Genomic DNA, 24,253 nt, shown 5'->3' with positions numbered 1-24,253 from the left:
GAGACTGTAGCTTCGCCCAACGCGCTTCTTCAAAAACACAACCGTGGCTCAAGACAGACCAGCTGGTGCATGGTGACGTCAGAGACTGTAGCTTCACCCAACACGTTTCTTCAAAAACACAGCCGCGGCTCAAGCCAGAACAGCTGGTGCGTGGTGACGTCAGAGACTGTAGCTTCGCCCAACGCGCTTCTTCAAAAACACAACCGTGGCTCAAGACAGACCAGCTGGTGCGTGGTGACGTCAGAGACTGTAGCTCCACCCGACACGTGCAAAGCAATTTATGGACTACATGTTTTCACTATCTTGATTTGCAGTTTAATTCACTTTTTGGGTTAGTCCAATTATTTTTGTTACACATCTTGAATAGCATGGAGCTATTAGTGTTGCTGATTCTTAATGTAGAACCCTTTTAGCACTGCACCAGAGAAGGTACAGTAAGTATCTTATACTTGGTGACAACTGGATTGTTGTAGATGCCTCTCTTGCACCTCCTGCCCAAAACTCCTGAGGGTGGAGACAGACAACAGCAAAAAGGACACATCACACTGAGGATAAGTGATGTCCCTTGTGCATATTTTGTGTTTATTTATATTTATTTATTTTAACTTAGGCTTTATTTGTGCAATTAAAAATGTTTTATCATTTGTCCAATAAGGCTCCTTTCACACTGGGGCGGGAGGTGCGGGGACGGGAAAGCGCCGCTGCTCTGCGTGTCAGATCAACATTGGAGGGCAGGGAGAAGGACCCAACAAATCCCTCAGCTCCTCCAGAGGTAGCCCTACACAAGATTCAACAATTTTTGTAATTGGAATTGGCAAAATGTGTAAATCCCAGAGGAAAGTTGTAAAATTCTTGAGTCAAAACATTTTTAAATGACACTAGTGTTATTTCAGGCAGTGGTATCAGCCAAACTCCTCCTGAACCTCTGTGGGAGACACAAGAGATCGACACTCCCAGAAGTGTCAGTTTTAGAAGAAACTTCACTCAATTTTAAAGGAGTGCAAATCTGAGACATGGGCAGCAGAAGAGGCAACTGTTTATATTTTTCTTTACAGGCAACTTTTTGAGATTGACAACAGCATCACTTTAAGTTTTAGAAGGTGCTCTACAAATAGCAATAGTTAATGATACTTAGGGGACATTTATACCTACTTGTGATTGGCACCAAAGTCTCAGTGCCAAAAGCTAAAGGGGCTTCACGTTTTCTAATGACAGACCTGATCAGACATATTAAGAAAGAAAGGGCACAGCCACAGTTCCAGAATTGGCCTCTGACAGCCAAAAAGAACCCTGCAAGCTACAAACATCAACAGCTTACTTATTACCAATTTACTTCCCATCTCTACCAACCACCTCTACTGGGACAAGGAGTCTATGAACACTCAATCATCCCCAGAGCACTGAATATGGGTAATTACCCCTGTGCCCCTCCTTCTTATTGGTCCGTCAATTAAGATTTGCATCAGCAATGATGAAATCTAATCAATGAAATCAATTTAGATACACACCCAGGGGAGGGAGAGTGCAAATGACCAGTTGTGACAAAAAAGTAGCTTGATTAACACGGTGATAAATATGTCAATTTAAATTGATTTTAATTTTTATATATATATATATATATATATATATATATATATATATATATATATATATATATATATATATATATCTTTTTCTTAGCATGCTTTATATGGCTTTTGTTGCCTTCCTCAAATCAACTGTGGATACTGTACTTTTGTATCATCTTTTACATGTTTCTATTGGTTGAACAAGATGGACTATGTAATTAGCTATTATCTATCATTTCTTTATTTCTTTATTTGTTTCTTTATTTGTTTTTGTTTGTATTTTTTTCTTTCTTCTTTCTTTCTTTCTTTCTTTCTTTCTTTCTTTCTTTCTTTCTTTCTTTTTTCCCCTTTTCTTTCTTTCTTTTTTTCCCCTTTTCTTTCTTTCTTTCTTTCTTATCATGCTTTTTTTGTTGCCTTCCTCTAGATCAATTGTGGATAACTTTTTTTATAATTAACATTTTTTAATTCTATCTATCTATCTATCTATCTATCTATCTATCTATCTATCTATCTATCTATCTATCTATCTATCTATCTATCTATCTATCTATCTATCTATCTTAGCATGCTTTATAGGGTGTTTGTTGCCTTCCTAGTCTAGATCAACTGTGGACATTTTTTTTTTATCTTTTACAATTTTCTGTTGGTTAAACAAGATGCACTGTCATTAGCAAGCATATATAATTTCTTTCTTTCTTTCTTTCTTTCTTTCTTTCTCTTTCTTTCTTTCTTTCTTTCTTTCTTATCACGCTTTATTGGGTTTTTGTTAACTTCCAATAGTCTAGATCAACTTTTCTTTCTTCTATGTTTTAGTATTTTCTTTCTTTCTTACTTTCTTTTTTCTTTCTTATGCTTTATAGGGGTTGTGTTGCCTTCCTCTAGTCTAGATAAACTGTGAATATTTTTTTTTCTTTCTCTCTGTTTTAGTTTTTTCTTTCTTCTTCTTTCTTCTATGTTTTCTTTCTTTCTTTCTTTCGTTCTTTCTTTCTTACTCGATCTTTCTTTCTTCTTTTAGTTTTAGTTCTCTTTCTTTCTTATTGTGCTTTATTGGGTTTTTGTTAACCTCCAATAGTCTAGATCAACTTTTCTTTCTTCTATGTTTTAGTATTTTCTTTCTTTCTTTCTTTCTTTCTTTCTTTCTTTCTTTTTTCTTTCTTATGCTTTATAGGGTTTGTGTTGCCTTCCTCTAGTCTAGATCAACTGTGGATATTTTTTTTCTTTCTTCTCTGTTTTAGTTCATTCTTTCTTCTTCTTTCTTCTATGTTTTAGTTCTTTCTTTCTTTCTTTCTTTCTTTCTTTCTTTCTTTCTTTCTTTCTTTCTCTCTCTTTCTTTCTTTTATGTTTTAGTTCTTTCTTTCTCTTTCTTTCTTTCTTTCTTTTTTTCTTGTCGTGCTTTATTGGGTTTTTGTTGTCTTCCTCTAGTCTAGATCAACTGTGGATATTTGTTTTTCTTTCTTCTTCTTTATTCTATCTTTATTTTTACTTTTTTTCTTTCTTTCATGTTTTAGTTCTTTCTTTCTTTCATGTTTTAGTTCTTTCTTTCTTTCATGTTTTAGTTCTTTCTTTCTTTCATGTTTTAGTTCTTTCTTTCTTTCATGTTTTAGTTCTTTCTTTCTTTCATGTTTTAGTTCTTTCTTTCTTTCATGTTTTAGTTCTTTCTTTCTTTCATGTTTTAGTTCTTTCTTTCTTTCATGTTTTAGTTCTTTCTTTCTTTCATGTTTTAGTTCTTTCTTTCTTTCATGTTTTAGTTCTTTCTTTTTCTCTTTCTCTTTCTCTTTCTCTTTCTCTTTCTCTTTCTCTTTCTCTTTCTCTCTTTCTTTTTCTTTCTTTCTTTCTTTCTTTCTTTCTTTCTTTCTTTCTTTCTTTCTTTCTTTCTTTCTTTCTTTCTTTCTTTCTTTCCACACATGACAATATAATGTTCTGCTGTGTCCTGTGGATGTCTTGATTCAAGTTCGAGTCATTCCTTGAATTCCATTTTCTGCACACTATATTAGATTTAGGAAGGAAAAAAATATTTATTTCTTAAAGAATATTTAATCCACCCGCATTCTATATTTGGAAGAAGCGCAGCCATTTGCCTATTATAAGGCTTAAAAGGGTTGTGACCACTCATAAAATTCCTGCCCACCGCCGACTGACCTCGAGGACGGTAATAATTAAAAGGAATGTCTTGCACAGCCTTACATTATTTCTTAACACGTTTCAGTAATCTTCCGACAAAATGATGTGTTCTTTGGAAACCTCACATACTCAACCTTGGGTTAATAATGGAGGAATTTGGTGTCACAGTCAACGTGCTCCTCTAACAACAGAGTCCATGACGTAGCAGATGAAGGGGGTGGCTGGGAGGAGTTGCAGGGGAGATATATAGCAAGGGCTATAGGACCAGGTGATAGGAGAACTTTCAAATACAGTCAATAATCTTGACACTTGCAACATGAAAGCCATGACTTATAGCTCCCTGGCTGTCGGCTTCTTCTGCCTCTTAGCCCTTTCCTCAGCATGCTACATCCAAAACTGTCCGATCGGAGGGAAGAGATCAGTGCTGGACATCATGGACGTCCGAAAGGTAAGTTGCCGACCCTTCAAAATACTTTGCGTAATCTCTTTTGTTGTGGAGTCTTTGCATCTTAGCTAGGCAGGCATGCTCTTGCATGGAGTACAGGGAGGATGATTTACTAAAAAAGTTGAGAATCTTCAAAAGGTGTGACTATACACTTCAGTTATCTAGCCATGAGAATAGTACATTTCTGTTTACCTTAATAATGTGCAGATGCTTTTCATGTGATCGAAGAATTGAAGGAAATATTTACACAAGGTAATTGGGTTGATTTTCTAAAGGAAAAAAATAGGCTGTTAATTTTGCAACGAAATTTTCTCTTAACCACTTTAGCTCCGGAGGGTTTTACCCCATTCATGACCAGGCCATTTTTTTGTACTGCACTAATTTAACTGACAATTGCGCGGTCATGCAACGCTGTTCCCCAACTAAATTAAAAAAAAAAAATTCACACAGATAGAGCTTTCTTTGGTGATATGTGATCACTTCTGTTTATTTAATATTTAATTACAGAAATGAAAAAAGACTGACAATTTAAAAAAAAAATATATATATATATATATATATATATATATATATATATATATATATATATATATATATATATATATATATATAAATATATATATATAAATATATATATATTTTTTATATATATATATATATATATATATATATATATATATATATTTTTTTTTTTTAAATTGTCAGTCTTTTTTCATTTCTGTAATTAAATATATATATATATATATATATATATATATATAATTTATATATATATATATATATATATATATATATATATATATATATATATATATATATTTATAGATTTTTTTAGATATATATTTATATATATATATTTTTTTACTTTCTACTATAAAACATATCACATAAAAAAAAATCTCTTAATACATTTTGGCCAAAATGTATTCTGCTACATGTCTTTGATAAAAAAAAAAAAAAAACAATAAGTGTATATTGATTGGTTTGCGTGAAAGTTATACCATAGCTCCCAACTGTCCCTGATTTGGAGGGACTGTCCCTGATTTGGAGCAATGTCCCTCTGTCCCTCATTCCTCCTCATTTTTCCATCATTTTGGTCTGATCCATATAGATAAATATAAAATGCACTTTTTATCGATCAAAAAGTGTTTTCCAGCGCTAAACCTTTCATCTGATTTCTAAATTGTTACATTTGTAAATTCCAAAAGCCAATATAAAGTAATAGCAGTGGAAAAAAAAACACTTGGGGGTTTAACCAATCTTATTTTTTGTACAATTCTCCTTTAAGGGGGCGTGGCAAGGGGTGTGTCCTATGCCTGCATACTTTTGCCGATAGGTGTCCCTCATTCCCATCTCAAAAAGTTGGGAGGTATGCGTCTGCACATTATGGGATATATACTGGAATTTTTATTTATTTACGTTTTTTATATTAGTAATGGTGGCGATCAATGACTCATAACTGTACTGCAATAGTGTGGTGGACAATCTGATACTAACTGGCGCTGAGGGGGGAGCTGACTAACTGCCACTGACATCACTAGTGAAATTATTTCAGTGATCAGTGCTAATACTATACACTGTCACTGTACTAATGACACTGGGCAGGAAGGGGTTAACATCTAAGGCGATCAAAGGTTTAAATGTTACTAACAAGTGTTTATGTGTGTACTGTGTGCTGTTTTTACTGAGGATCCAATTGCTTTCATTCCCTGCTTAGTGGGGAAAGAACAAAAAAAAAAACAAGATCCCCAGGCTGTCACGGAACACAGCTCTGTGTTGTTTACATTCACAGAGCTGTGTATAGTGAAGCTAAGAGCCAATCACAGGGTGCTGGCGGTCAATCATTTGCTGGGACCTGGTGATTGGCATGTGCTGTGGGTGGATTTGATTTAAATCAGGATTTAAATCACAATTTATTTGCTCGTCTTTATGGAGGTTTACAGGGTTTTACATTTCCCTACTCAATCCAAAAAAAAGAAAAAAATCAGATATATATATATATATATATATATATATATATACACACACACACACTTTTTGAAGAACCCTTGTAATAAATATTCTTAACAAACAGTGAAAGAGCTCTGAAATAAACCAGCCATGATCTCTGTCACTGCATGTACTGTAAAATAATACATTTTCAAAGAGCACAGCAAAGACTCTAGAATCTGGTTTATTTGGATTCTAACAGCTTATATTAGAGGGCTGGCAGGCTGCCAACATTTTGTTGCAATAGAAGATAATAGGAAAATATTTCAGTGTCTTTGTTGTGAAGGTGAATTCCTCCATGATGCACATAGCTACAGAGGTAAATAAGTACTTGTTTTAAGCTTTTACTGCTTGTTCCGAATATGTTAAAGTGGTTGTAAACCTAGTTACACCACTTGTACCTACAGGTAAGCCAATAATGTAGGTACTGTATATATCTTCTAAACCTGCGCGGTTTACGTGATATGTACCATATATACTTGCGCCAACATCATCGTGCATGTGCTATGAGGAGCAAGTGCCGTGACTGACGGCTTTCGCACACATACCACGGAAAGGAAGAGGGGCGAAGATGGATGCAGCCACCAGCGGAGACAACGCTGGCTTTGTTTGCAGGTAAGTGCAACATAATGGGCTAGTAAGCGATGTATATTAGCCCATTATGCTTTTACTTTGCAGGGTGAAAAAGAGGAATTAAAACCCATCAGGGTTTACTTCATCTTTAATACTTTATTGTACATAGTCTGGGCACAGGTTCGTTTTAATATTTATAAAAAAAGTTATATTCTACTTTTTGAAGACCCAATTAACTGCTATATTTACTTGTCAGTCCTAATCAAATCCATGAATTTCAATATACGTGACAGATGTACTGTATATTGTATATACCCAATATCATTAAACCAGGCCACCAATTATTGGCATAAAATGTATATATTTCTATGAGTATAGTTATCATTTATCTCCAAAATAAAGATATAATTTTTGTATGTATTATATTGTAGTGGCATCCCTGACCTCCAAAGGCCCAATGGTGACCTCCAGAGTCAGGGTGAGCTGACAACCTTCCTTGTAGTGTGGGTTATTAGGCATGATGGGTGTATTGTAAGTTGGAAACATGGGCGCCAGTCACCTTTTGGAATGCAAGAAAAGAGATTTATTGTCTCTTAACCCTCCTCTTGTGTTAGGGTCAGAACTGACCCGTTTTCAGGTTTTGAATGTCTATAAGTATCACATAATTTGTTTATTGCATCAAGATTTTTTTACTTTGTCAGGAACCTCTATTTAAACAATGTAATAGAAAAAGAATCCTTTTCACTAAATTATAAAATACTGTGGTGAAAATTAAGACGTTTATGGTGTTAGGGTCAATTCTGACCCAGTTATAATATAGGATTATAGGAAACTAATAAGTGCCAAAACTGAAATCATAAACACTCTCTATGCTTAGTAACACTGACAGCCAATCACCTCTCAACCCTGTGAGCTGTAATTAGGGAGGGACCTATCTCTTTGCCTGCTTGTCTGCTTCTCTAAATAAAGTAAAGAAACATAGGACCAATTTATAATATTCTATTGAGGATTATTTATCATTATTATAATTTTTTAAATTTGAAAATGAGAGGTATGTTATCAAAAGAAAGGTCTAAGGGGTCACACCAAAAATATTAAAACCAATCTTTTCAAGGATAAAGAAGCCTAACAAGGTAACCAAGAGGTAAGAAACAAATTGGATGATAAATAATTGTTCAGAGGGTATTTTATGGCTGATTTAAGACACGGGTCAAAACCGACCCGTTAACATCATGGATAGTAACAGAAAGCTAACATAAGAGGAGGGTTAAACAGAACTGGGGGAGAGAGGGTCAGGGCCAGGACACCCTTAGGCAGATGCAATAGCAATTGGCACACTCCGAGGCAAAATAATAGGTAGACAGGCAGCTATACATGCAAAGGGCATTTAAGCTGGATGAAGCAACTGTATTTTTAGAACTGCTGTCTCCTATGGCAACTGAACTTTGAATAATCAATAGAGATCCATACACGTAACTCACAGTAACACGTTATAGATCTTTTCTCACATCTCACAGTATCCTACTGTAGATCTTCACTCACTGAGCTCCCGGTTTCTCACTAGACTTCAAGATCCTAGACATCACTGGATCTTCTGAGCTCTTCCATGGCTATCCCGCTGTATACTCCTCAAGCTTCACCCACGCTAACCCGCTGGGTCCCTGGCTTGGCACCCTGCTGAAGCTTTCCCACTTCTTCACCGTCCCCGGCTGGTGAAAAGGCTGCTCTGATACTCCTTCAGACTTCAATACACTGGCCTCTGATAACAGGAATGGTTGTCCCTTGCTGGTGACTATTCCTCCCTTTACCTCTGGCCTTGATCATCACTTGCTCCTGGCGACAGGAGTGGCCATCCCTTATGGCAAATGCTTCTCCCTCACTGTTGGAAACCATAGAGTTCCCCCGGCCAGTGGAATCTCTGCAACTTGGTTGGGCTTCAGGTCTAAAGCCCCAACCCCTCTCAAAGCCCTTCTCTCAAACCTGAATAGGTCTCAGACAGCCTAGCAGCCATGTGCTCCAGGTATAGGCCTCAGGCTAGCAGCCCAGAGCCTTAGTAACACATGTCCAGCCAGACAGCCGTCCAGGTGGCACAGAACCCCCGATCACCCCACTCCTCCCGAATAAATAGGCGCTCCCAGCAGGCCAAGGAACCAAAGAGACCCCTGCCTATTGGCTGAGTCAACCTATTCACTCCTAGTGTGGATTCCCTATGCCCTGATCATTCTACTGCCACAGACAACAATGCCACCTAGTGACAGAAGAGAGAAGTTCATCAAATCCAGAGTTAGGGAAAATCCCCCATCAATCAGGCATGCTAGTTACCACCTAGCAAGCTAAAATTGTTAGCAACCCTGCCTACTTTTAGGGTGCTACATTATTAATACGAAAAAATATAAAACTATGTAAAATCTAGACATTTTATTACAATTAGTATCACAAGTTGTAAGTTATTCATGTAGAATAATTACTTACAGATGCTATTAAAGAGTAGTGATATTAGCCTTTGTTAGTCCATGTACAGAAGATTCTGGGGAAGGAGAAGCAACAGCAGGAGCCAATCAGTCATGCTGCAGTGCAAGGAACATGCTGATAGAAGGATGCAACCTCTTTAAGGCTCGTACACACTATAAGAAAATCAAGCGAACATTTTCATCCAAAGAATTTTCGTACGATTTTCGTATAGTATATACACAACTTTCGACAGCAGTTTTTAACATTCACAGGTGGGTACCATAGGTAAAATGCAGCTCAGGTGATTGGGCTTCTATCCCAGAAGCAAGACCATGGGCTTGATCCAGAGGAGGGTGTAGTCCAACAGCCAATCAGGAATGCTTCAGGGCTTATCAGCCCGCTAAAGCACATGGCCCCCTACCTCCAGGGGAGGAACAGATCTCTTTGGGCTCCAGGCTATTTATCTGCCTCCCACCCACCAGCTGGGAACACCTCCCCAGGAATTGGCTGTTGCAAGGTAAGAGCTCAGCCTGGGCATTTGTATTTCCCCGCTCTGGAAAGTTCTCAAGGCTCAGGGAAAATCAATCAAATGCCCAGACTGTGGAGCCAGAACAGACCAAAACAGCAGATCACAGTTACTCTGGTTACAGAGCAAGCCACACCAAGTTCACCTAGCATTCTTAGCCTAAGATTTTGGTCCAGGCTCTAAAGATTCAATAAGCTCATAATGCATTACTTTCACTTTCTGCTGCTCAAGGAATGTGACTAATGCACAGGAGTCTGTTTATAGAAACCTTCAAACTGATTAGCTATTCACCCCAGTAATAAATAAAAAAAAATAAAAAATGCCAGAGACACTTACCTGAACTCGTGGTTATGTGAGGTACCATGGCTTTATTTTTCTTTAGGAATTCAGGGTGGGAGGGCTCGTCTTCTGTTACCCATGTTGCTAGGAAGAAGTGTGGGATATGCTGCTCCAAAGCCCTGAATTGGGTCACCCTCATGTTGAACGCCAGCGGAGGGCTTGTCCTTTTCCTATGCTCCACAGACTGCACAAATCCAAAGAAAAAGACCAGCTGCACACTCAAAAAAAAAAAAAAAAAAAAAAAATTGAACATTGGTAATTTATATATTTTGACAGCATGAACATAGAGTCTCTGCCTGAAAGGGGTGCCAGTGGGTCTTAGAGGTGTCCACTGAAAGAGCAGGAGGACTCTCTCAGAGTGCAACAGGTCTTTTCCTTTTGGTTTGTGCCAATGTCGCTACCTTGTGAAGTAGACGCTTCTCATTGGCTGTTCATCGGTGGGGTCCTCTCAGGTTCCTATAGACTCCGGCAGTGGTTTGATGATATCGCGAAGAGGGGTGGTAACAAGACCAGCCAACAACGAGCCTGGACTGCAGCGGTGGATCACTGGTCTTAACTTTTGGGAGAGCCGCCATGGAGAGTCACGTGACAGCGGATTCAGGTAAATAAAATAAAACATTTAGTTTTTTTTAAATAAGTTTGTGAATGGGTGGGAGTAGGTGGCTAGGAGGTATTGAGGGTGGAACCATATTTGCGTGGGGAAGGACTTTAAAGCAAACCTGTTCTTTGCTGCCCTGTTTACCTGTTAGAGCTTGTGAAAGACCTGGGTTCAAATATGGTGGCCCATTGAACATTACTGCAAGTCTCTTGACCCAGGAGCACAGCCTCATTAAAGCAAGCAAAGAGATAACGCAAGGGGCAAAGAAACAGTTTTCTGATTTAGTTGTAAGCCATTGACATATCATAAGATGGGGTGATGTGGGCACAGAAATACAGGAAAAAACTATTTGTTGGGCCACAATATGTGACTGGTCTTGGCTCCATAATAATTTTGCTATGCACTCTTTAAAGGGGTTGTAAAGGTTCATTTTTTATTTTCTAAATAGGTTCCTTTAAGCTAGCGCATTGTTGGTTGGTTTTTTTAGCAGACACCCTAGGGAATAAAATGTGCAATAATTTTTTCAAACGCCTTTTTTTTGTAAAAAAAATGGCTTCATGAATTAAAAAATTACAAAACAGTAAAGTTAGCCCAATTTTTTGTAAAATATGAAAGATGATGTTACGCCGAGTAAAGAGGAGGTATAGTGCTGGAATTGTTGTGCTCTAACGCATGCGGTGACACCTCACATGTGTGGTTTGAACGACGTTTAAATACATGGGCGGGACTTACGTGTGTGTTCGCTTCTGAGCACGAGCTACCGTGGACAGGGGTGTTTTAATTTTTTTAATTTTTTTTTTTTTACGTTTTTATTTATTTTTTACACTTTTTTTTACATTTTCTTTTTCCAAATGCTGTTATTCCTATTACAAGGAATGTAAACATCCCTTGTAATAGGAATAGTGTGTGACAGGTCCTCTTTAAGGAGAGATGCAGGATCAATAAGACCCCACATCTCTCCTTCAGGCTGGAAAGAATGAGACTGTGAAAAAAAATTCACAGATCTCATTCTTACTAGCCGCAATTGCAGTTTGTTTACTTACGGGTACTCGGGCGTGACGTCATCACATCGCGCTTGAGCCTCCGACGGTCATAGAGATGACTGGTGACCATCTGGTCACCAGTCATCTCTATGCTGCACATCCAGCGGACGGCGATCATCTCTCCAGGCCCCCAATGGGACGGGAGAGCCCGGAGAAGCACCGGATGGCGGCGGGAGGGGGGGATGTCCCCTTCCGCCGCTATGATTGTTCTTACGGTGCGCAGGATCGCCGCCGGAAGAAAATTATATCTGAATGATGCCTTTAGGTGCAGGCATTATTCAGATATCCCCGCACAAAGTACAGGACGTCATATGACGTCCACCCGGCATAACAGATACCTTTTTGGACGTTATATAACGGCATGCGGTTTTAAAGTGGTTAAAACAGGTTCTAAGTTTTTTCACCGATAGGAAAAAAACGATGGGACCCACACACGATCGGTTCGCCCGATGAAAACGGCCGTTTTCATCGGACGAACCGATCGTGTGTACGCGGCATAACCCCCAGCCAGAACGGCTCGGATGATGGGGGCAAGCTTACTGAGGAGAAACAGGAAGTGAGAAATTCAGACAAAGAAAAAAACATTTAGAAGGGAAATGGAAGGAAAAGGTAAGTGAACCAACAATGCACTAGCTTAAAGGAACCTATTTAGAAAATGAAAAATTAACCTTTACAACCCCTTTAAGACGAACACTGCCAGATTTGATCAGCAAAGTGTTAATTCATTTCCAACTGCAGCGGAAAAGAAATACACAGCATTCCTTTTTCTGAAATATAGGAATGCACATCTTCAATAAAAAAGTCGAAGATATTTTCTAAAGGCATTCAAAGCACTATAGATTCCAGATAACACACAATAACGTGCTGTAATTGCATGGACAGTAAGTCAACACAATGAGTGTTGAATTTGTACAGCAGTCCTTACAAGTAGTCTTAAATCTCAGTTACCAAAGACATCTTAGCCGGCTGCAGTAATTTACTCCAAAATTACACACTAGTTGAAAAGCAGAACAATGCGTTTCAAGGGCCAGATCCACGTACCTCGGCGCATTTTTACGTCCGGCGTAGTGTATCTGAGATCGGTGTCATTATTCAACCTTACCAACTATGGGCCATATTCTGAGTAAGGATACGATGGAGTATCTCAGGATACTCCATCGTATCTCTCTTTTTTGGCCCGCGTATCTATGCGAGTGATTCTTAGAATCATTTTCGCATAGATACACTTAAGATCCGCCATGTGTAAGTCACTTACACTGTCGGATCTTAAATGTAATTACTCCGCCTGCCGCTAGATGGCGTTTACGTTCAAGTCTCATTTGTTTATGCAAATGAGCCTGATACGCCGATTCCCGAACGAATTCGCGCCGCGTAACCGTCGCTAACGTCGTTTGCGTAAGCGTAAACTTACCCCTGCTATATGAGGGGTAAGTTTACGTAAGTCCCACGTAGGCCATGTTAAGTATGGGGTCGGGTCCGCGTCGTGTTTTTCCGTCGGCTACGTCGTTTCCCTAAGTCGTTCTTGAATACGACTTTACGTCAATGACGCACACGTCGGCGTCATTGACGTTTTACGGCGAGAACTGGAGCATGCGCACTGGGCTATTTTAAGCCCGGCGCATGCGCAGTTCGTTAGAATCGGGGGCGCGCTTAATTTAAATAGAAGCCGCCCCCTTGGAGATACGCGGGGATACGTCAGGCCAAATACACTCCGCCGCCCCAAACTACGGAGCAAGTGTTTGGGGAATACAGCACTTGCTCCTGTAGGTTGGGACAGCGGAATGTAAATGGCTTACGCGCCGCCCGCAGGAAATCTAGGAGAATATGGCCCTATGTAACTAAGAATCAGCCACAAAGTATCTCTTGGGAGAAATTAAAGAAGCAAGGCTTCTCCCACCAACCATGATCAGTCATTACAAATGATGCCATCTTCCCAAATGATTTTTCACAAATATAAAGCAGGCTGTAGATCTCAGAAGTTGTACAGCTGTGTAGATGTGATGTAGTCATCATGAAATATCTTGTAATGTAGGCATATACATTTTTAAACTGTATGAGTGTTAAAGAGGAAGTAAAACCTGATGGGTTTAACTTCCTCTTTTGCTCCCTGCAAAGCCTGCAACTTAAAAGCATAATGGGCTAGTATGCAGCCAAGAAAAATTAAGTTCAATGCTTCCGAGCATGCGCCGACATGATTCTGAGCATGCGTATATTTTTCTTCGATGGAATTTCCCATCGGATTTTTTTCCATCGGAAGAATTTAAAACATGTTCTATTTTTTTACTCCGATGGAAAAAAAAAGTTAAATGGGGCCCACACACGATTGGAATTTCCGATGAAACAAGTCCATCGAACTTGTTTCATCGGAAAATCCGATCGTGTGTACGCGGCATTAGTGTAGCAATATGGTTACATTTAATGAAGGTACAACATTTAGCAACATATTGCTACACTTAGAGGCACCTCTCTTCTCTTTTATACTCTGTAGCTCCTGCTGGATTTTGCTTCTAATCCCCTTGTGGAGGCTTCAATTTGTGGATGGACATTTTCTGGTTACACAACCTGCTATATTGCTATAATCTTTTTATATGAGAAAGAGGGAGTCACCGCTCCAGGTGGGTGTGCTGAGCAATCAGTGGTTTCTCAGGAAATCAAAGATGCCGGCACTGCACGAGGCAAATGATAGAGGCTAAGAGAAATGGACAGCCGCACTCCAACAGACCTTTCGGTTGTCCTTATTGTAAAATCAGAACAGAAAATGCACTACAAAAATGCAGCAAAAAGTGGGGATAGCAGCCAACGCGTTTCACACTTTGGGTCAGTGCTTAGTTAGCCATGACTAAGCACTGACAACCGAAAGGTCTGTTGGAGTGCGGCTGTCCATTTTTCTTAGCCCTGATCTTTTTATATGGACTATAAACTGAAGGACCTATGAATAAATGGTTGTGGAACGAATCATTTGAGTTTCCATTATTTCTTATGGGGAAATTTGCTTTGATATAAGAGTGCTTTGGATTACAAGCATGTTTCTGGAACAAATTATGCTCGCAATCCAAGGTTTTACTGTATAGGTAAACAATCATTTTTGTATCCACTTTTACACATAAATCACTTTTCACTGATTCCCTTCCAGCTTCTGGCAATGTTCATAAGAAAGAACAAAGATACAAGTATGAATACGGAGCACTGCTGAGCCTTTCATACTATGAGTGTGTGAAGGACATCAGTGAAGGTGTATTGTGTATACTTTATACAGAATGTATGAATATCGATATTCCTGGAATGTAGTTTTGTGCTGCAGTTCAGAAACCAGTGCACAGTAATGTTGTTCAAACCTTTTAATAGGCACTTGAAAGGTCAAAGTGATTTATTTTATATTATATTTTGCTGAGCACATTGAACATCCTGGTAAATGAGCTGCATAAAGCAACTGTTTTCTTTATGTCTTGCAAGAAGAAAAGTGTGATGTTTTATATTCTCCTTCCGTGAAGATGAACGATTTTAAAAATGGTTGTAAATTCCACTTTCCTTAGGAAAAATGTTACTGTTGTTAAAAAAAAGCATAGACTAATTAAAAAAATATATATATTACTAAATGCAGACAGCCATCATTATAACCAAAGGTAGTAGACCGCGCAAGTGGTCAAATAAACAAAAAATATATAAATGTGAATATAAATGTAAAAACTAGCAAATATTGTGCTGCGCTAAACAAAGTGATTATAGTGCAAAGAAGAGTGAAATATCGAAAAATATATAATAAATAACAAGATACAAAACATCTAAAAGTGAAACAATATCCACTCATAGTTCATGTGATGATCTCAATCTCATTCTTCACGGTTTTGCTGAATCTCGAATTTACCAAAACTGCGAAGGAAGAAAAAAATTGCTTACCAGTGCCCAGTGTGCAATTTAGTTCTTTCCTTCCAGTTTTTGAGTGGAAAGTACACAGGAGTTTGGTACCAGAGGAAATCTTGTGCCTTGGGGGTCCTCTTTAAAGTGTTTGTTACCCCAACACTTCATATTCCTGATATGTGCCTGCTGTACCATGTACTTGTATGAGAATGTATCCTGTTCTCTTTGTATGGGCTTCCATTATGTGAATCCCCTGTGTTCCTGCTAGTCCCCTTGCTTTCCTGATAAAAAAAACTGACCACACTAAGCAGGACAGCGCACTGTGGTCAGTTCTCTAGCTATGCTGGGAACTCAGTGTGCTCTCCTCTAATGATCACACTTGTTCTGACACGCCCCCCCCCCGCGCCCTGTACAGTGTAAGGGGTTAGCTCGGTAGCGGGGGTGTGTGACCCTCTGGATGGGTTCACTCAGGCCCGTCGGAACAGGACAGGCAAAGCAGCTGGCCAGGGGCCCCAGCAGGACGGGCGCTTGCCGCGCCGCTAAGCAGCTGCTTCCTATAAGTGCTGCAGCCTGCTGTAGCGTGGCCGAGCTCCTCCTGCAGTCCGGCCGGGTACCGTAACCGTGCGGTACAGGAGATTCAGTGTCCTGTTTCCGGCCAGACTGACAGGAAGTGCACACACTCAGTGCTCACTTCCTTTTAGTCCGGCCGGGAACAACAAACTGAATCTCCTGGCATGCGGTAGGGAGGTGGGGTAAAAAAGATGGGGGAGGGATGCTTATCAGAAGTAGTACTACCCGACATTCGGCGGCAGCAGCACCCCCCCCCCCCCCCCGCTTATAAGAAGAAGTACTACCCGGTTTATATACACTTATCAAATTGATAAAAAAAAATACTTGCACAGCGCCCCTAGGCCCCCCGCTTATCAACTTGCTTGCAAGCAATGACAGAAGTACATCTCGGTGTTCGGCGGCAGCTGTCCTCCCCCTTACTTAAAACTCAGCAACACCCCATCCCCCGCTTCTTGCTTGGGGCCCCCAAATTCCTTCAAACGCCCCTGGGTTCACTACACACAGAACTATACAGAAAGGCAGTCAAAGACGGTTGAAAACAAAGATTTTGGTTTATTCTTCCATCTTGCTGGAAACAAGTGCAAGCATCCAAACAGCATAAACAAAATCAAACATAAAATAAACCCTGGCCACTTGGGGCGTCTACCTTCACCACACAGGAACTAACTATCTATGGAGTCTGGCACAGCCTACTGCTGGGCAGACACTGCTGGTCATACAGCAGAAAAACAATAGTCTTTTGATTTTTATCACACAGAAAAATCAATCCTCTCCTCACCTTCTCAGAAGACTTTCAGTACTGCTCTCTTTAATTCAGAAAGCCTCAGCATGCAGCAAATCAGTGGTAATCCTCTGGGCTACTTATAGAGGCCTTAATTGCCTCATTCTGAACAGCTGAAGTCTTCCAACGGCCTTTAGCCTTTTCTGGCTACATTTACAGCCGACGCCTAATAACAATTGGTGTATTGTCTAAACAAGGCAGAAATGTATGTCCCGTCTGTGACAACACCCACAGATTTACCTGACTTCATGTCACAACAGCCATTCACTTGGAAGCTCAGTGTGCTCTTCTCCAAAGATCAGGCTGGCCCTGACAGTTCAGTGTGCTGCTACTTCTCCTCCCCCAGCTCTTAGGCAGCTGAGAACAGAGGAAATGTGATCACTTATAAAAAAGTTAAAATAGGTATTTATAATGTTTTTTTTATATCTATACACAAATGTTTTATTTCTATTTTAATAACCTTAATAGGTTGTTTTACAAATTAATTGTTTACAATGACTTTAATGTTAAAACAATCTAACATCTTTGGGCCATTTTGAACCTTATCTACAATCACAGTGGTCTCCAAACTGCAGCCCGGGGGCCGGATCTGGCCCTTTGCTTACTTTTATCCAGCCCTTGGGGCAGGGCCGTCTTAATAGCATCATGGGCCCCTGGGCAAAGTAATGCTCTGGGGCCCTTACAATGATGACAGTTCAGGTAAACAGACATTAAGTAGGTAGGAGGTAGACTGCCTCCCCCTTGGATCTATCACTCTCAGTGCCATCATGGGGCCCCCATTTTCAGGGCAGTGTGGGCTTAAGGACCAGCTGCTTTGGGGAAAGTGCAGGGGGCCCCCATGCAGCTGGGGCCCCTGGGCAGTGCCCAGGTGTGCCCTCTCATTAAGACAGCCCTGCCTTGGGGCACTATTCTATCCACTGCAATTGGGCATATGTCCTCCCACTGACACCAATAAGGGGCTAAATTCCTCTGAATGATACCATCAATGGGGCACAATTCATCCCAATGACATCAACAATGGTAAACAATTCTTCCCACTGACACCAACAATTGAGTACATGTCCTCACACTGACACCAACGAAGGGGTAAAATTCCTCCTAATGATACCAACGATGGAGTTCTATTCCTACCACTGACACCAGGACACTTCTATTCCCTCTGCCCTCAGTCTGCCACACCTGTATGGCCTTAGAGCTCCCACACCTGTATACCTCCAATGAACCAGATCAGTTTTTACACTTTAGTTATAGCAGTCATTTTTGCCAATTTTGTCAAATTTTTATGTATATCATAAGGCTTTCTTTTGACAGTATTGGGTAAGAGGAAAAGGGTAGGAAGGTCTTGATTAAAAATAAGAAAATAAGTGAGTCAATACAACAATTATTATTTTTTAATTGTATAAGTTTATATAAAGCTAAAACAGATTGGTTTAGGAATGGTTAAGACACCTGTCAATGTATATACAGTATAATATATATATATATATATATATATATATATATATATATATATATATATATATATACAGTATATGGAGCAGGGAATAGGGGCACTCAATGGGACTTGCAGCAGGACTTCCAATGTAGTTTAATCAATGTCAACGTTGCTCTCCCGGAAAGTTAACTTTGATTGAACTATGTTGGGAAATTCCTCCTGTTGAAGGTCCCGTTGAGTAAAGCCACCTACTGCCTGATTCAGGGCCGTTTGAAGGAATTTGGGTGGGGGCCCCAAGCAAGAAGCGGGGGAAGGGGTGTTGCTGAGTTTTAAGTAGAGGGGGGGGCAGCTGCCGCCGAACACCGAGATGTACTTCTGTCATTCAAGTTGATAAGCAGGGGGGGGGGGTGCCTAGAGGCGCTGTGCAAGCATTTATTTTTTTATCAATTTGATAAGTGTATATAAACCGGGTAGTAGGGGGGGGGGGTGCTGCTGCTGCGTCCCTCCCCCATGTTCTTTTTACCTCCCCTCCCTACCGCATACCGCACGCCAGGAGATTCAGTTTGTTGTTCCCGGCCGACTAAAAGGAAGTGAGCACTGAGTGTATGCACTTCCTGTCAGTCCGGCCGGAAACAGGAGACTGAATCTCCTGTACCGCGCGGTTACGGACTGCAGGAGGAGCTCGGCCACGCTCGGCCACGCTACAGCAGGCTGCAGCACTTATAGGGAGCGGCTGTGCATTGGCGTGGCAAGGGCCCGTCCTGCTGGGGCCCCTGGCCAGCTCGGGGGCCCCAAGCAGTTGCTTGCTTTGCCTGTCCTGTTCCGACGGGCCTGGCCTGATTCATATTGTATGTACTTTTTTTCATGGATTGCACCCAGGCCAATATCCTTACAGGAGTGTACAGAGGCCCACTTCTAGGCAATATACAGTACATTGTAACAATAGAGTTATAACATGTGTAGGAATAAAGTGTGCAACTGCTGTTTGCAGGCTGAGTTCAGCAGAATCCAACATCTCCACTGATTATACCTGTGAGTGCAAGTTCCCTGAGAAGGAAAAGGTTCAAAAGAGGGAAAAGGTTTTTGTGCATTCCTCTGTGTCCCTGTTGCTAACCATGTTTTTCTCTCTTTACTCTAGTGCATTCCCTGTGGTCCAAGAAACAAAGGCCACTGCTTCGGGCCCAGTATCTGCTGCGGTGAGGAGCTGGGCTGCTACTTTGGCACGTCAGAGACACTTAGATGCCAGGAGGAAAATTATCTGCCCTCACCCTGTGAATCCGGGAGGAAACCATGTGGAAACAATGGTGGCAACTGTGCGGCTTCTGGCATTTGCTGTAACCACGGTGAGATCCTGCAGGAAATGTGTAGACATAGCCACTGCTTTGTATAGCACTCAGACTGGCCAGAACCAATTCAGTAATTGGGTGACAACGGGAAGGTGCCCAAGGCCCGCCAAGAAAGAGTGCACATATGTCAATATGGGGGCCAAATCCGGCCTGCCAGGCCTTGTCATGTGGCCCTCGCACCCAGTTTTGCAGTTGGAATGTAGCGGAACTCCCTTCCACCAGATCTGGCTCTCACCATCCTCTCATGCTGCCCCTTGGAAACCTTCTATATTTACAAGGGACAGCTTCGCTCTCAGTGGCTCCCAAAACTAACAGATTTCTGTTAGAAATCTCATGGCGGAGTACAGTGGGGACAGATCTCTAGATTCTAAGAGAGAGAACAACCTCCTTGTGCCCACTGTGCGTAGCGCACCCCTAAACCATGCACTCTGAATATAGCACACCCCTGAACTCTACACTCTGGAACTGCACTCTGTACAAAATGCACCCCTGAACCCTGCACTCTGTTCTAGGGATGAGCCGAACACCCCCCTGTTCGGTTCGCACCAGAACCTGCGAACACACCAAAAGTTTGTGTGAACTTTAGAACCCTGTTAAAGTCTATGGGACTCGAACGTTTGAAATCTAAAGTGCTAATTTTAAAGGCTAATATGCAAGTTATTGCCCTAAAAAGTGTTTGGGGACCCGGGTCCTGCCCCTGGGGACATGTATCAATGCAATTTTTTTTTTTAAACGCATTTTTTTCGGGAGCAGTGATTTTTAAATGACTTTTTATCCTTCACAAAAGACACTTTGTGCAGGGACAGTTCTAAGCACGGGAAACAAGCACTGCTGCTTTACATGCATACTTTACACCCCCCCCCCCCAGGGATTATTAAAATCACTGTTCCCGAAAAACTTTTTTTTGCATTGATACATGTCCCCTGGGACGGGACCCAGGTCACCAAACACTTTTTATGACAATAACTTGCATATTAGCCTTTAAAATTAGCACTTTAGATTTCTCCCATAGACTTTTCCAGGGTGTTCTGCGGCTTTTCGAATTTTCCGCGAACACCCCTAATTGTTCGCTGTTCGGCGAACAGGCAATGTTTGAGTCGAACTCGAAGCTCATCCCTACTCTATACATAATGCACTCCTGAACCCTGCACTCTAATTAATGCACTCCCGAACTCTGCAGTCTGTAATTATTGCACTCCTGAACCAGCATGCAGCCCATGATGAAATTGAGTTTGACACCCCTGGTACACAGGGTTTCTTGCATGATTTTAGATCTTAGTATGCACTGTAACTCCAGCAACATAAACTGTAGCTCTCTTTTTGAGTTGGTGGCAATCTCCAACTCCCCAGCTCTTTCCTTTTTTTTTTTATTTATACCCCCTCCCCTCCTCATCCCTGATTTGCTTCTCCTGCAACCATATACTTTAAGCCTAGTAGTTATTTCATCCAGCAATAATAATGGCACCAATTACCAGGCTGGGAGATGTAGTTTGAGCAGTCCCAGCATTCAGCGTTCCAAATTCAAAATCCAATAACAGAACATATCCACTATTGCCATCTTGTGGTGGAAGAGAGAATGTGAGAGAAGAGAGAATGTGCATAATTCAGTAACAGTAGTTCTGATTACGTGTGTTACGTGTGTTACTGGCATATAAATATAAAGGAAAAAACTTAGAAATAAGTTTTACTTAGAAATCAAGAAAACTGGAGTTCTGGAGAGGGTAAAGGGCAACTCAAGGCAGCAGATCTGGTGGTCCTTTGGGGATGAGGTTTTTGGAAGGAGCTGGGGGCAACTATGGAAGATGGTATCCTGGAATGGGCTGGGGGTCTCGCCAGGTGGCTGGGGGCTTTGCAGGGGCAATGTTGGAGACTATCAGACACAGAGCCGGGGAGTACTGTGGGAGGTTGAGGGGGTCTATAGGAGCTGGGAGCACTGTGGGAGGTTGAGGAGCACTATGGAAGCTGGAAAGCACTGTGGTAGGTTGAGGGTCACTATGGGAGCTGGGTATCTGTTTGGGAGGTTGAGGAGAACTATGGCAGCTGGGGAGCACTGTGGGAGGTTGAGGAGAACTATGGGAGCTGGGGAGCACTGTAGGAGGTTGAGGGGGTCTATGGAAGCTGGGGAGCACTGTGGGAGGTTGAGGGGCACTATGGGAGCTGGAAAGCACTGTGGTAGGTTGAAGGGCACTATGGAAGCTAGAAAGCACTGTGGTAGGTTGAGGGGCACTATGGGAGCTGGGGAGCTCTGTGGGAGGTTGAGGAGAACTATGGGAGCTGGGGAGCACTGTGGGAGGTTGAGGAGAACTATGGGAGATGGGGAGCACTGTATGAGGTTGAGGGGTCTATAGAAGCTGGGGAGCACTGTGGGAGGTTGAGGGGCACTATGGGAGCTGGGAGCACTGTGGGAGGTTCAGGAGAACTATGGGAGCTGAAGAGCACTGTGGGAGGTTGAGGGGTACTATGGGAGCTGGGAGGTCGAGGGGTACTATGGGAGCTTGGGAGAACTATGGGAGGTTGAGGGGTACTATGGGAGCTGGGAAGCAATGTGGTAGGTTGAGGGGCACTGTGGGAGCTGGGGAGCTCTGTGGGAGGTTGAGGAGAACTATGGGAGCTGGGGAGCACTGTGGGAGGTTGAGGAGAACTATGGGAGCTGGGGAGCACTGTAGGAGGTTGAGGGGTCTATGGAAGCTGGGGAGCACTGTGGGAGGTTGAGGGGTACTATGGGAGCTGGGAGGTTGAGGGGTACTATGGGATCTGGGGAGAACTATGGGGGGTTGAGGGGCACTATGGGAGCTGGGAAGCACTGTGGTAGGTTGAGGGGCACTATGGGAGCTGGGGAGCACTGTGGGAGATTGAGGGGCACTATGGGAGCTAAAAATCACTGTGGTAGGTTGAGGGGCACTGTGGGGGCTGTGGAGCTCTGTGGGAGGTTGAGGAGAACTATGGGAGCTGGGGAGCACTGTGGGAGGTTGAGGAGAACTATGGGAGCTGGGGAGCACTGTAGGAGGTTGAAAGGGTCTATAGAAGCTGGGGAGCACTGTGGGAGGTTGAGGGGTACTATGGGAGCTGGGAGGTTGAGGGGTACTATGGGATCTGGGGAGAACTATGGGAGGTTGAGGGGTACTATGGGAGCTGGGAAGCACTGTGGTAGGTTGAGGGGCACTATGAGAGCTGGGGAGCTCTGTGGAAGGTTAAGGAGAACTATGGGAGCTGGGGAACACTGTGGAAGGTTGAGGAGAACTATGGGAGCTGGGGAGCACTGTAGGAGGTTGAGGGGGACTATAGAAGCTGGGGAGCACTGTGGGAGGTTGAGGGGTACTATGGGAGCTGGGAGGTTGAGGGGTACTATGGGAGCTGGGGAGAACTATGGGAGGTTGAGGGGCACTATGGGAGCTGGGGAGCACTGTGGGAAGTTGAGGGGCACTATGGGAGCTGGGAGCACTGTGGGAGGTTGAGGAGAACTATGGGAGCTGAAGAGCACTGTGGGAGGTTGAGGGGTACTATGGGAGCTGGGAGGTCGAGCGGTACTATGGGAGCTTGGGAGAACTATGGGAGGTTGAGGGGCACTATGGGAGCTGGGGAGCACTGTGGGAAGTTGAGGGGCACTATGGGAGCTGGGGAGCACTGTGGGAAGTTGAGGGGCACTATGGGAGCTGGGGAGCACTGTGGGAAGTTGAGGGGCACTATGGGAGCTGGGGAGCACTGTGGGAGGTTGAGGGGGTACTATGGGAGCTGGGAGGTTGAGGGGTACTATGGATGCCCTGGGAGAACTATGGGAGGTTGAGGGGCACAATGGGAGCTGGGAGGTTGAGGGGTACTATGGATGCCGGGGAGAATTATGGGAGGTTGAGGGGCACAATGGGAGCTGGGAGGTTGAGGGGTACTATGGATGCCGGGGAGAACTATGGGAGGTTGAGGGGCACTATGGGAGCTGGGAGGTTGAGGGGTCCTATGGATGCTGGGGAGAACTATGGGAGGTTGAGGGGCACAATGGGAGCTGGGAGCACCGTGGGAGGTTAGGAGATCTGCAGCTGGCTGGAGGCTGCACATGGCAGTGGGCCATTGCTCGATAGTTGAAAACTACTGCTGTAAACTAAACTCCCCCTTTGTTTCTCCTGCAGAAAGCTGTACCGTGGACCCGGCCTGTGAACAAGACTCTGTATTTTCCTAGTCCTTGTACATACAAACACGTTTCATCCAGTGCAAATCTACCAAGAACATCTCAGCAAGACGGCCCCAACACATCGAGCCGGATACAAAAAGCCTTAGTATAGGTGTACTGTATGATGAATAAAGTATGTGATAACAATGTACACAAGTCTGCTCTCTAATTATTTGGACATTATTTAACCAGAGTCACTTAAAGGGGAATTAAATCCTATCCTTTACCGCCAAGGAAGCTGCCATCTTGGCCTCTGTTTGATCTGCAGTGACCATGGTGCTGCACATGCGGCCAGTCATGACCACATCCCTTTAATGGCTTTACAGTTCAGTTGAGAGCACAAGCAACTGTGGCAGTTATCATTCACTGTAAGCCTTGATCATAAGTGTTTAGGGAAACAGGTAAATCAATAGGTTTCGTTTCACTTGGTTGTAAACATCAGACATGA

General features: G+C 42.4%; 1 protein-coding gene across 1 annotated transcript; it reads left to right on the top strand.

Annotated features, from left to right (window-relative positions):
• The first annotated feature begins 3,943 nt into the window (after positions 1-3,943).
• On the top strand, positions 3,944-23,956 carry LOC120924536 (mesotocin-neurophysin MT). Its single transcript, XM_040335501.1, has 3 exons — positions 3,944-4,137; positions 19,436-19,640; positions 23,765-23,956. Exons 1-3 carry the CDS (start codon positions 4,006-4,008, stop codon positions 23,812-23,814), a joined length of 387 nt encoding a protein of 128 aa, XP_040191435.1. The 5' UTR covers positions 3,944-4,005; the 3' UTR covers positions 23,815-23,956.
• The last annotated feature ends 297 nt before the right edge of the window (positions 23,957-24,253 follow it).

The sequence above is a fragment of the Rana temporaria genome, chromosome 1 (assembly GCF_905171775.1).
Source record: "Rana temporaria chromosome 1, aRanTem1.1, whole genome shotgun sequence".
NCBI classification, from domain to species: domain Eukaryota; kingdom Metazoa; phylum Chordata; class Amphibia; order Anura; family Ranidae; genus Rana; species Rana temporaria.
The sequence above is the reverse complement of the archived record's forward strand: the minus strand, read 5'-3'. Positions and strand labels throughout refer to the sequence as shown.